This window comes from Octopus sinensis, linkage group LG3, assembly GCF_006345805.1.
Source record: "Octopus sinensis linkage group LG3, ASM634580v1, whole genome shotgun sequence".
Lineage (NCBI taxonomy): Eukaryota > Metazoa > Mollusca > Cephalopoda > Octopoda > Octopodidae > Octopus > Octopus sinensis.
Window position 1 is genome coordinate 37,585,493 of NC_042999.1, and position 15,286 is coordinate 37,600,778.

General features: G+C 37.7%; 1 protein-coding gene across 2 annotated transcripts in view; it reads right to left on the bottom strand.

Annotated features, from left to right (window-relative positions):
* Positions 1-9,004: 9,004 nt before the first annotated feature.
* The window catches only part of LOC115209314 (V-type proton ATPase subunit H), a 62,908-nt gene continuing 56,626 nt past the window's right edge, over positions 9,005-15,286 (bottom strand). For both annotated transcript variants that reach the window (XM_029777657.2, XM_029777656.2), the window contains exons 13-14: positions 13,394-13,507; positions 9,005-10,067 (exon numbers count right to left, since the gene is read on the bottom strand). In XM_029777657.2, the coding sequence (XP_029633517.1) occupies positions 9,992-10,067; positions 13,394-13,507 (190 nt within the window). In that variant the 3' untranslated portion in view covers positions 9,005-9,991. The remainder of the gene's footprint in view (positions 10,068-13,393; positions 13,508-15,286) is intronic.

The following is a 15,286-nucleotide window of genomic DNA, read 5'->3' on the forward strand; positions in this document are numbered from 1 at the left end:
CTTGAGTAACGCTGTGATGGACTGGTATCCTGTCCAGCTGTGGGGAACACATACGCCACAGAAACCGGAAAATCAGGCCCATGAGCCTGGCTAGGCTTAAAAAGGGTGACATTTTTTTTTTTTTTACTTAGTCTATTGGTCTCTTTTGCTGAACTGGTAATTTATAAGGCTGTAAACACACCAACACTGATTGTCAAGCAGTGGTGGGAAATAAACACGGATATAAACAAACACACACACACACATGACGGGCTTCTTTCAGTTTCTGTCTCTCAAATCCACTCACAAGGCTTTGGTTGGCCTGAGGCTATAGTAAAAGACACTTGCCCAAGGTGCCATGCAGTGGGACTGAACCCAGAACCATGCTGTTGGGAAGTAAATGTCTTACCATACCATACCTGCACTCTTTTACTTGTTTCAGTCATTTGACTGCAGCCATGCTGGAGCACCGCCTTTAGTCGAGCAAATCAAAACACCAGGGCTTATTCTTTGTAAGCCTAGTACTTATTCTATTGGTCTCTTTTGATGAACCGCTAAGTTACGGGGACGTAAACACACCAGCATCGGTTGTCAAGTGATGTTGGGGGACAAACACAGACACACAAACATATACACACACATACATACATACATATATATATATATATATATATATATATATATACACGAGAAAGAAGCAACAAGAATGGATATGTTTTTAGTACAATCGTTTCATACAAGGACAGGCTTTATTAAAAGTTGCAAAAATTGCAGCATATAAACGTGTCCCGTACTCATCAGCTAAAATACATGTGAGTTCTCTAGACATCCTAGTGGTTGAGGCTATACTTCATGAGTATAGCCTCAACCACCAGGATGTCTAGAGAACTCACATGTATTTTAGCTGATGAGTACGGGACACGTTTATATGCTGCAATTTTTGCAACTTTTAATAAAGCCTGTCCTTGTATGAAACGATTGTACTAAAAACATATCCATTCTTGTTGCTTCTTTCTCGCTTATAATCACCCCACATTACTGTATTGTTAAAACCGTATAGTTTTTTGGTGCATCTAAGTTAGGTACCATATTCAAGTAAATTCATTTAAATTAACTTGAATCTTTATTGCTTTTTGTATATATATATATACATATATATACATAGATACGACGGGCCTTTTTCAGTTTCCATCTACCAAATATACTCACAAGGCTTTGTGAGTATAGCCCGAGGCTATAGTAGAAGACACCTGCCCAAGGTGCCACACAGTGGGACTGAACCCGGAACCATGTGGCTGGTAAGCAAGCTACTTACCACACAGCCACTCCTGCACTGTGTAGATAAATTAGACACAATAATTCTATCTTAATTGGTAGCATTGTAAAACTACAACAGATATATCTCACATCATAATTAATTAATTAATCACAACGGAAACGTTTGTCCATCAGCATTATTGATTGTTTCCGGGTTGCACTTCATCATTACCATTTTCATCACTCTTGTATCACTGACATCTTTCTCCAGTCTCAATCCTCAATCAGCCACCTATAAATACCTACATGAATGACACGTGATACTCTTATAAACAGGATTGAGATTCTGGCTGGAGGTAAAAAAAAAAAGAAAAGAAAAAGAAGTCTAAAAATATTTCTTAATCGATTTTGGGAGAGGAAGAGGAAGAGGGTTTTGCAAACAACACTCTCTTTAATCATTATAAATATCCTCATCGCTGCCACCATCGCCGCCGCCACCACCACTAATACAACAACCACCACCACCACCACCAACCACCACCACCACCACCACCACCACCACACCACCACCACCACCACCACCAACACCACCACCGTTATCATTAACTATCACTATTATTAGTTGCAGTAGTAAAAGTAGACTTTATTGACACTGATGAACTATGGATCTTTTGATTCACCTGTGCTACGTTTTATTTCTTGTGGCCTAACTAACTTACCTGGACACTATTTCTCCAGCTTCAAGTCAGGTTTCTTAAGGTAAAAAGAAAAGTTTTTTCTCCAGTTTTCCTTCTCCAACATGAATATCAGAGGATTTGGCAATTGAGTGGTTATCCTCAAAAAGTCAAAAGCAATAAGTAACACATACAGATTATATAAATATATACATATACATATATTCATACATACATACCTACCTACATACATACATATATAATTATACCTACCTACATACATACATATATAATTATATATGGCGGTGCCCCAGCATGGCCGCAGCTTGTGAGCTGAAACTAGATAAAAAAAAAAAAATATATATATGTATGTATGTATATATATATGTATATGTATGTATACACACATATAATCACCTGCCACAGGTTGAACAGGAGTTTTAAGGTAGTATTTAATGATCAGGTGTTCTGTGTCCACTCTGACATCAGTTGTTTCAGACACATTTTCACATGCAGATAAGGTGAGCCTATTCTAAAATCCAGGATACGCGTACATATGTATGTATATTTGTACCTATAGACATACATAAATATATATGCATTCATATTTTTCAACTTTTTAGAAAAGTGGAAAGAAAACAAAAGAACAAAAAAATCAAAGCAGATAGGAAAAAAGAGAACAGAAAAATGCAAAGTTTAAAAACAAGTCTTCTACAACCATAACAACAATGACAACAAAACCAGCTATGGATTATGAAAATTAGCCACAAACCCAAGGAATAAAATTATTTCCTCTAATCTACCTGTCTCTCAGGTGTAATGCAAAGGTATGAAATTTGAGATGTTTCTCTTTTCCCAACTGTTCAACTTTTCAACCTGTTCAATAAACAAACTTCTACATTAGCTCTTGTTGGTATGAACTGATACCAATTTCCTTGGATTCTGTATTTTAGCCAATTTCCACAAATAAAATGGCATGCTGTTGTAGTCTGTGCAAGAAATGGATAAATTTTATGCAAGGTAAAACTGGGAAATACACGTTAACTCACCTGAATTCATCTGTGAATTCTACAACAAAGACAAAACCAGCAAAGACTGATGATGGTATAAATAAAACAGTTTCCACACTACATGATATGAATTTGGAGGAACTACGTACACGCAATGGTGCCAGTCAGATGCCTCCCCAAACATGACTGCAACGAAACTGAAGACCTATATATATAAATATATATTTGTATATATATAAATATATATATATTCTTTTATTTGTTTCAGTCATGTGGCCATGCTGGAGCACTGCCTTTAGTTGAACACAATGATCCCAGGATTTATTCTTTGAAAGCCTAGTACTTATTCTATCGGTCTCTTAACTGAACCGGTAAATTACAAGTACGTAAAGTGATAGTGATGGTGGTGAGACAAACACACACACACACACACACACACACACACACACCACACACACACACACATATGACGGGCTTCTTTCAGTTTTTGTCTACCAAATCCACTCACAAAGCTTTGGTCGGCCTGAGGCTATAGTAAAAGACACTTGTCCAAGGTGCCATGCAGTGGGACTGAACCCGGTACCATGTGGCTGGTAAGCAAGCTATTTACCACATAGCCACTCCAGGTATGCGTATCAATATATCACGTGATCACGTGACTGACCAGACCATCAGATGTTGTTACACATCGCTGGTCACAATGCGTTCGCATTGTTTTAGCCTTCGAATGACGCCACCCCACTGGCTAAGCCAGCAGGCCAGTATCAATATATATATATATATATACACACACACACACATATATACACATACATATATTTATATACACACACACACATATATATATATATATATATATATACACACACACACATATATAGAAAACTTTTTTGAAGCTGAAAAGTCTTCACAATCTAAACTGTTTGTGCAATCCATCCAGTTTCAATAAAATATTAATTTACTTTATCTTTGGTATCTGAGTACTATTTTCTCCATTATGTTTTGCACAGATGCAATCACATTTACACACACACACACACACACACATCAACAAAACTGGAGAATATCACATCGTTATTTGGGGATTACACCATGCAAGACCAATGATCGTTTCTATTGTGTAAGCATTTATAGATATTTATTTATATTGATATCCAATTGTTTGATGTAGTAAAGCAAGTTCGCTTGACCACAGAGTGTTTATTACATATTTGCCTGTATTTATTCTCCTTATTACTTGTCATTATTATTATTATTATTATTATATATATATATATATATATATATATATCATCATCATCATCATCGTTTAATGTCCGTTTTCCATGCTAGCATGGGTTGGACGGTTCAACTGGGGTCTGGGAAGCTAGAAGGCTGCGCCAGGCCCAGTCTGATCTGGCAGTGTTTCTATGGCTGGGTGCCCTTCCTAACGCCAATCACTCCGTGAGTGTAGTGGGTGCTTTTTACGTGCCACCGGCACAGGTGCCAGACGAGGCTGGCAAACGGCCACGATTGGATGGTGCTTTTTACGTGCCACCGGCACGGGGCTGTATAATATACACATAGTGTCAGCTTTTTCATATAGGAGAAAAGGATATGTTGGTAAGAATCATTGAAATGAATCATTGATAATGCAATGTGAGGCCCTTATATGACACTTGAACACCACCAAAGCTTTGCACATTTTATTGCATAATGCACAGTTGTGCTGGCAGCCAGAAGGAATGGGTGCCACAGAATGAAGTCTTTTGATATGTCTTTTTAATCCTCCATCTTAACAGCGCACCTTTCCACAGGCTGCACATGTTCTTTTGCCAACAATAGCTATTTTGTAATTCATACACACATCCAAAATTAGGGAGCAGAGTAGATAGAATCCTGGCTACATGTGTTTCGTAGCTAACAGAACCCTGGAAATAGTAATTACCTAAATGAAGGGTAATCCATTAGCTATTCGTTGGGCCAAAGAAACCTTAATCAAATGAAGTTTACATTGTCTTCAAGGGATCCTATGTTAACTCCCAGGATCTTACCTTTACATATATATATCTATATGTATATATGTGTGTGTGCACGTATGCTTAGGCACTGGTTTTAATTGATTAATATCAACTTCTACCCTCATCATTTAATTTTATATATCATCATCATCATCCAGTGAATCATACTAGCTTCATTTCTTTCAAGCTTTCTCAAGTCCTCTGCAGTCACAGCCCATGTTTCACTGCTGTGTAGCATGGCTATTTGCACACAGGTGTCATACAGTCTACCTTCACCTTATCGAAGAGGCCTTTTGTTTCCAACTCTCTAAACTTTGCCCACCTATTCTTATTCCAGCAGTTATGCTCTTGGAGCATCCACCACCACTACTGTCTTGATCACCTAGATAACGAAAGCTATCAACTACTTCTAGGTATCTCCACTGGCTTTTGATGGAGTCTATTTTCTGTATATTTCTAGTATTTATTGTACCTGTGCATCTGCTATGCACAAAGAGTATTTTCCCGATTAACCTTCCTCTGATATTGCTGTGCCTCTTATGTGTCCATAGCTTGCACTGGGTACACTTTATGGAGTTTCTACCAATGCCTTTTCTACATATTGAGCAAGGCCATGTACCTGAAGGAATTTGTGATTTGTCTGCTTTCCTACTTACTCTAAGGCCCTTTGATTCCACTCCTGAAATTTTTTTCTCATTCTGGTAGTGATTTAGCTATAAGGACAAGGTCATTACATATTTTTCCTTAGCTCATATATAGTATTTTATAAGCTTAAAGCTTATAAGTGATCCCCATGCAATCTCTAAAGAAAATAGTCTAATAATGGGGCATATAAGCCCTCAACGGAAAAAGTAGGTTTCAAACACCCCTATTTTTTTTCCATCGAGGGCTTATTGTGCTCCATTATTAGACTATTTTATTTGGTCATTGTGTGGTGATCGCTTATAAAATACCATTATTATTATTATTTACAGAATTGTAAAAATTGATGCTGCTTAACAAAAACCATCACAGTACAATATATATATATCGGTGATCAGTGAATAGATTTCATTGTAAATATATATATTTTGCGAAGGCTAGACAGGCATCTCAACTAGCAGGTTCACTATCCTGGGCTGATGATGGGTAAAGACCCAGAAACATGCATGTTCTCAGGTGTGAATCCTAGCTGGTGGGGGTGCTTGCCTCCCCTTCGCAAATATAAGGACACAAGAAATGTGTCAAAGCCGACAGGAAGCGTCGATGCTTCCTAGGGCTAAACAGTGGTGGTGTAATTCCCATACGGGACTGTCACGTTATGTTGACAGTATACAACCACTCTATATATATATATGTACACATGCACACACACATATATATATACATGCAATTATATGTATGTATTCATCATATTGAATTGTTTATCCCTACACATTTTTTTCTCTCTCCATTTTGTTTCCTCTCAATCTTTTCTGTCGAAGAGTGCAAAATTGAAACGTCAAAGACTTTTCCATTCTTCCCAAGCATTAAACTAATGTTCCTTCACCTGTCTTCATCTTTTGTTTTCTGTATATTTGAACTATACATATGTGTGTGTGTGTGTGTGTGTATATATATATATATATAGGATAAAGCCCCGCTTTGGTCATGAATGCCCCTGGGATTGCACCTAGAAATTCCCCCCCCCCCAAAAAAAAACACAAGTCTGGGCAAGGTTGTTTATGGAAGACTAGCAGTTGCCCATGCATACCAACCTCCTCTCCATGCCACCGATATTGTTTAAAGGAAAGGCAAAGGCTGATACAGCTTGGCACTAATGACGTCACAACTCATTTATACTGTTGAATGAACTGGAGCAACATGAAATAAAGTGTCTTGCTCAAGAACCTAACACACAGCCCAGTCCAGTCCAGGAATCGAACTCACTACCTCATCATTGTGAGCCTGATGCTCTAACCACTGGGCTATGCGCCTTCACACATATATATGTTTATATATATGATGATGAAGGACCGTTGCAACAAGTGTGTGAATCTGAGAGAGGAATATGTTGAATAAAATAACTGATCCTCCTGTATTTTCTTTAACTCAAAGCCAGGAACTTTTCCCACCCTCATGTGTATATATATATATTATATCAATATTTAGCAGAAGTAACAGAGTGACTCAAGGTCTGAGAGTTTTGTCATACATGATGGTACATATGATGTGTGTTTTGGTAATTAAATGCCGTCTGAATGGTAGTAAAACTGACTATACACCTGGCGTTGTTACTGAGCATTTCCAAACTGTGCATGCACCTTACCTTTCAAGCAAGATACCAGTAGTAAACACCATCTTTAGCTTTGATGCAATGCACAGAAGCTGCCTCTCAAATTTCAAGTTATAATACCATTCAATTAACAATTGATAGAAAGATTGATGATACCATTTGTCAAGTGGTATTATGCAAAGGTAATTTTAAAAGAGTGACAAAGGCACACACACAAGCAAGTGCACATTCAGCAGGCTTCCATATAGTACTGTCCACCAAATTTACTCACACTTCTTTAGTTGACCCAGGACTGTAATAGAAGACATTTGTCCAAAGTGCCAAACAAGGGTCTGAACTCAAAACCACATGGTTTCAAGGACCTTTGAATAAAACCCCCAAATAATGGTGTACAACAACATTAAAAAAAAATGCAAAATAAAACCTCAGTAGTTGTATTTGTTATCTTTAAAATCAAAGATATAAAAGTTTTGGAAATTCTCGGCATGAAACATTTCAACCAAAATATATGGTTTGTATGGTCATGGTGAATAATCTCTCTCTCTCTCTCTATATATATATATATGCGCAAGCAGCGCATGGCTCAGTGGTTAGGGCGTCAAGCTTACAGTCGTGAGATTGTGAGTTCGAATCCCGGACCGGGCTGCATGTTGTGTTCTTGAGCAAGACAGTTTATTTCACGTTGCTCCAGTTCAATGAGTTGCGACGTCACAGGTGCCAAGCTGTATCGGCCTTTGCCTTTCCCTTGGATAACATCGGTGGTGTGGAGAGGAGAGGCCGGTATGCATGGGTGACTGCTGGTCTTCCATAAAACAACCTTGCCCAGACTTGTGCCTGGGAGGGTAACTTTCTAGGTGCAATCCCATGGTCAGCTATGACCGAAGGGGGTCTCAGCATGCACAAGTGCGGCTGTGTGGTAAAAAGCATGCTTCACAACTGCATGGTTACAGGCTCAGTCCTACGGTTTGGTGCCTTGGGAAAGTGTCTTCTACTATAGCCTCAAGCTGATCAAAGCCTTGTGAGTGGATCTGGTAGACAGAAAGTGAAAGAAGCTTGTTGTGTATGTGTGTCTTAAAATGAATAAAAAGTGCCAGTTATGCTACTTTATACTGAAGTATAGTCTTTTACTTGTTTCAGTCATTTGACTGCAGCCATGCTGGAGCACTGCCTTTAGTCGAGCAAATAGACCCCAGGACTTATTCTTTGTAAGCCTAGTACTTACTCTATTGGTCTCTTTTGCTGAACTGCTAAGTTATGGGGATGTAACCACACCAGCATTGGTTGTCAAACATTGTTGGGTGGGGGGGAAACAAACACAGACACAAATATATACACATACCTACATATATATATATAATATATATATATATATATATGACAGGCTTCTTTCAGTTTTCGTCTACCAAATCCACTCACAAGGCTTTGGTTGGCATGAAGCTATAGTAGAAGACACTTGCCCAAGGTGCCACGCAGTGGGACTGAACCCAGAATTGTGTGGTTGGTAAGCAAGCTACCTGCCACACATCCACTCCTGTTCATAAATATAAGTCGAGGAAGAGAGATAAAGAGGAAAGAAAGCAGAGAGCAAAAAGAAGTCATAAAGAAACAAACAAAAAAACCAATAAACTTTCAACATTGTCTAATCAATTTAATAATTATAATAATTTTCTTCATATTTTTTTTTCTTGTTCCTCAAACGAACAAATGTGATTCTGATTAAAGCACATACATAAAAAAAAAAAATGGACATTTGAATTTATTTTATAAATTTTTTGATTTTCATGTTTAAAAAAAAAAAAAAAAAATCAGATTTTAAAACAATTCAAAGTAAAAAATTAAAACAGCAAATTTATTTAGCGGTAATCAATGTCTTGAGGAGAGGGAATGAACAACAAATAAAAAAGCAATCTAGAATGCTCCATGAAGAATTTTTTTTCAAATCCTCAATTTTGACTGCCATAGATTTTGCAGTTTTAATCAGACATTGAAGATGCACTGTTTTAATCTTAGTTTCAGGTAAATACTACTAAAACTAATAATGATAATAATAGAGAAATGGAATGCAAGTAACTACAATAGTTATCATCACCATCACCACACCAACTACGGAAAAGGCTGGAAACAATAACATCATCAACATCATCTTCATCATCACCACCGTTATCCTCTAACAATTCTAATAATAACAGTTTAAATAACAGAACAATAAACAACCCTTTTCTTCCATATTTTCCATTTTTTTTTGCTTTGAATATATTTTTTTCCTTTAAAAACCTCTCTGAGATAACTTCCGTTCATTTTTTTTTTTTTTGTTTAAATCTTTCTATTACTCTGCAGGAAAACAGACCTCTCGCTTTGGAATCATTTCATTATATATTATATATATATATATATATATATATATAAATAAACAGATGGTAGATGTGTATTTTCATGTTAGAGTGTCTTTCTGGTGTTAATTTAGACCCTAAAGACATCAGTTTTAAAACCAAATTGCAAAGAAATGAAATCCACCCACTAAAGAAGCAAAGTATTTCATTTTCCATAGTCATTCAAATTTTATAAATTGTCTTTGACAGTTAAAAACCAAGTTATCTTTTATTGTATTTTGAAACTATTGTACGAACATACATATTTACCATTATTATATACATTCATGTACACCCACCCACCTACCCCCACACACACATACATACATTTATTTATCTACATATACACACATTCAATTTTTTTTGATGTACATGATGTATTTTCAAAGAGGCTCATCCTGCTGCTTGATTAGAGCTTTTATTGCAAAAGCTAATCAGCTATAATTGTTTAACCCTTCACCGCAGCCATTCCAGGCTGTGATGACACTGGTTCTCTTCCTTCAAGTTGTTTGCCAAGGTATTCCCTGAAAATTAAAAGACAAAGAACTATGTCAATAATAATAATAATAATAATAATTATTTCTTTACTACCCACACGGGGCTAAAACACAGAGGGGACAAACAAGGACAGACAAACGGATTAAGTCGATTACATCGAACCCAGTGCGTAACTGGTACTTAATTTGTTGACCCCGAAAGGATGAAAGGCAAAGTCAACCTTGGCGGAATTTGAACTCAGATTGCAGCGGCGGACGAAATACCTATTTCTTTACTACTCATAAGGGGCTGAACACAGAGAGGACAAACAAGGACAGACAAACGGATTAAGTCGATTACATCAACCCCAGTGCGTAACTGGTACTTAATTTGTCGACCCCGAAAAGATGAAAGGCAAAGTCGACCTCGGCGGAATTTGAACTCAGAACGTAACAGCAGATGAAATACGGCTACGCATTTCGCCAGGCGTGCTAACGTTGCCAATAATAATAATAATAATACTTTCAACTACAGACACAAGGTCCCAAATTTCTGGGGAGGGGACTAGTCAATTGCATCAATTCCAGTTGTTTTACTGGTACTTAATTTATTGACCCCGAAAGGATGAAAGGCAAAGTTGACCTTGGCAGAATTTGAACTCAGAATGTAGAGCGAGATGAAATGCCGTTTTGCATTTCGCCTGGTGTGCTAATGATTCTGCAATAATAATAATAATAATAATGGTCTCAAATTTTTGCACAAGGCCAGCAATTTCGACCCCCAATGCACAACTGGTACTTATTTTGTTGAGCCTGAAAGGATGAAAAGTAAAATTGACATTGGCAGAATTTGAACTCAAAACATAAAGATGGACAAAATGCTGCACTAGGGATTCTGCCAGCTTGCTGCCTAAATAAAATAATGATGAATGTAATAATAATAATAATCATCCTTTCTACTATAGGCACAAGGCCTGGAATTTGGTGGGAGAGGGATAATTGATCCCAGTACTCAACCAGTACTTATTTTATTGACCCCAAAAAGGAATTTGAAATGTAATAATAATAATAATAAGAGCACTCAGAGTGCAAACCTTCACCAAGGCAACACCAACGTCCTCTCAATGATTAGCCAGAGATGGTTTTTAAAATGAGAAAATCTGAAATAAACTTGACTGCTCTCACAAACGAGAATACTAAAAATGAACTTGGCCGCTCTCAAAAATTAAGTAAAAAAAAACAGGAGAAATAATTCAGTATTCTTGTCTGATACTGGATCGATCCCAAAGTCTAATCAGTTTGTGCCAGTCATGAGGCCAAACATTCCTGAAAGTTTCATCCGAATCCATCCAGTGGTTCTTGAGATATCTTGTCTATGGGCAAACAAACAAACACAACTGGAAACAATACCTCTGCCTTTGCTAGGGTGGAGGTAATAATGATAATAGTCCCTTAGTGGCTGACGATATGTGCATCTCTGATCACGAGCAGAAGTAGTGGGGGAGCATCATAGCCATGTGTCGAGAGGGATTCTTTGGGGTTTGAATAATTCACCTCTGGAAACATGGGTGGTTCTTTCAACATCCTTAAATAACCCTTATTCAGGGACCTTTTGAGCGGGATGGGCTACTCAACCTGAAGAAAATTCTAACTGAGCCCCACCTGCAAGGTCATGTGCTGTTTATCTAGATATGAGATCACCATGTCGCGCACATATGGTTGTGATGCATGTGCCTGGGTTGTCATGATGGGTATATTGGGTTTCGTATATTTTACCCCAGTGTCACTTTGATGGCATGAACTACTCTCTCACTCAATAATAATAATATTAATAATAATTTGTTTCAAATTTTGGCACATGGCCAGCAATTTTAGAGGAATGCTCAAATGGTACTTATTTTATTAACCCCAAAAGTCAATGTCGGTGGAATTTGAACTTAGAACATAAAGACGAAAGACATGGCACTAAGCATTTTGTCTGGCATAGTAATGTTTCTGCCAGCTTGCTGCTTTAATAATAATGATTATAATTACTTCTAATATTGGTAAAATGTCTGAAGTCTGGGGAAGAGGGTTAGTTGACTAAATCGACCTTAGTACTCAACTGGAGTTGATGTACTTTAATTCATTATCTCCAGAGGGATGAAAAAAGTAAAGCTGAGCTTAGCAGAATTTGAACTCAGAATATAATGAGTTAGAAGAAATCATTATGCTCCCAGTCAAATTTACTTTTCATCCCCTTCCCGGGTCACTAGAATAAAGTACCATTCAAGTACAGGAGTAATAATGATAATAATAATATTAATAACAACAACAACAACAACAATAATAATAATAATAATAATAATAATAATAATCCTTTCTACTGAAGGTGTAAGGCCTGAAGTTTGGGGGAAGGAGACTGGTCGATTACATTGATCCCAGTATTTCACTGGTACTTAATTTATCAACCTTGGCGGAATTTGAACTCAGAACATGAAGATGGATGGAATACCACTAAGCATTTTGCCAAGCACACCAACGATTCTGTCAGTTTGCGGCGGCGACGACGACGAACTGTTCTTATTCTTAAGCCATTTGCTTCTTCTTAGCTTATTGTTACTACAATGACTTATTTTCAACTAGCAAGCTGCATATCAATTCTGACCGATTCCACCCAAAGCACCATCTCTTTTCCTTATCCTTACTCTATTTCATTCACATCTAAATACTATACTAAATATTTTGCTCATTCATAGGTGTTAGGAAGGGCAGCATCTAGCTGTAGAAACTCTGCAAGATCAAGATTGAAGCCAGGTGCAGCCATCTGGTTCGCCAGCCCTCAGTGAAATCGTTCAACCCATGCTAGTATGGAAAGCGGACGTTAAACGATGATGATGATGATTTCTCTCCAGTGTCACACTGATTTTTCAGATAGACTCAAACGCAAACAGACTGACACACATATGCCTGTACATGCACACACACAATGGACTAGCTTCAGTTTCTGTCTATCAAATCCACTTAGAAAGCTTTGCTCAGCCCAAGGGTATAGTAGAAGAGACTTGCCCAAATTGTAGCACAGTGGGGCTAAATTTGAAACCAAACTTCTTATCCATGTAGCCAAATTTGTGTCTGGCTCAAAACCCACTGGGGCCGAATTTGCTTTCCATTATCCCAAGTTGAGGTTCAGCAGGGAAGAAGCAACAGAAGGATGCCCCTACCTTAGAAGGGGACGACACACCACAACGATTGACATTACTTAAAACCATGTAAATCAGTAACAGTACATCATTTTAATCTTACAGCAATTGTGTTTTATACAGAACTGCACATGGTTGTCTTAACTGAGATAATGATAATAAGAGAAAGAGAGCTCTTGCTCCACTACCTACCAGTTGTGTACCATCAGTTTTTGGACAGCTATGAGGGCTTCGTAACGAACATTCGGATCTTCATGTGTGAGGTATTGCATCACAAGCTGTTTGGCACCAAGTTTTTCAATCACACTGCAAAAGAAAAGGGTAATATTACCACTTAAAAAAAACGCAAATAAACAACAAATAAGAGATCCCTTAATTGGAGAACAGATAAGGGCTAGCAACAGGGGGATGAGGACACATCTGGGTGTAAAAAACCCCCCAAAAAACAGATCCTTTAATTGGAGAACAGATAAGGGCTAGCAACAGGGGGATGAGGACACATCTGGGTGTAAAAAAACCCCCAAAAAACAGAGATCCCTTAATTGGAGAACAGATAAGGGCTAGCAACAGGGGGATGAGGACACATCTGGGTGTAAAAAAAACCCAAAAAAACATTTGAATAAATATGATAGTGTTCTTACTATTTACGTCTAGAAGACACCCAATGTGCTGTGCAGTGGATCTGAACCCAAAACCATGTGCTTACAAAGCATATTTCTTAACTAAACAGCCATTCCTGTACCTATACATGCATGTGTGCGCGCGTGTGTGTGTGTGTGTGTGTGCATGCAAGGATGGTGAAATTAGTTGGGTGTATTTTCGGATATTATCTAATGTCAAGGTCAGCCTTGCATTTCCTTTCCCCAAGGCAGCTGACAACAAAATAAAAACAAAACCTTTGAAGACGGTGCCTCATTATAGTTGCAGACCAGTGACTGAAATCAGTAATACGAAATATCTAATTCATCAGCACCATTTTTAGTCTCTCTCTGTTCTGTATATGTCACTTCTGATTGCTCACAGGCAATTTTCAACATGTGCATCACCCTGATCAATTAGAGAGATTTGGAAGCAAGGTCACAGCAAAATACCATGTGATATTTAGTTGTGTCCTGAATTCAAATCCTACTGAGTTTTGATAAAAATAATTTCCCCACAAAAATCTGAGGTTTTGTCTCCATGTTAGATGCCATTGTTATTATCATACTTTTTCATTTCACAGCATGGATACAGAATACAAGGTTTTACTGTTTTTATTGTTGTTATTTGTTTTTTTATCATTTCTGTATATGTAAACCCCAACATTTTATTATCTGTCTTTGTACTGTTCCCCTCATCCGTTGTCAACCCCCAAAAAAATAAATAAAAGAAATCATTATTATTATCGAGCTGGCTGAATTGTTAGCATGCCGGGCTAAATGCTTAGTGGTATTTTGTCTGTCTTTACATTCTGAGTTCAAATTCTGCTGAGGTTGACTTTACCTTTCATCCTCTCGGGGTTGATAAAATAAGTACCAGTTGAACACTGGGGTTGATGTAATTGACTTACTCCCACCCCCCAAAATTGCTGCAATTTTTATTGCTGCAATTATTATTATTATCATCATCATCATTATAAACACTGCACAGTATATAATATCAGGAGGTTGTTGACTGAAGATATTGTGTCTACTGGGGTGGGGGAGGGGGTGTTTGTACTGTTTGTCAAGTCACAACAAGGACCTCAGACAGACAGTACTATATGCAATATGTATGCAGTTCCAAGTAATGCTGACTTTCGCAATACACCTAGATTGTAGGGTATTTCTAAAGTTTTAGATTTATCTTCAGGTTGGGTGGTATTGAACCCAATGCTCCAACGACAATAGGGATAACCTTAATGTTCGACTCTCATAGCTGTCACATCTTAGCGATCTCAATTCTCAGGTCCCCCATATTTATCAACCTTTTCTCTTTCTTTCATGATGATACGTTGATCTCCTGGCACTGTCACGTCGATTATTAGGCACTCTTGTTTGTCCCTCCTAAAGGTTACTATATCTGGCCTTTGGTGCTCTAATACCTTGTCTGTCTGGAAATCAGTCC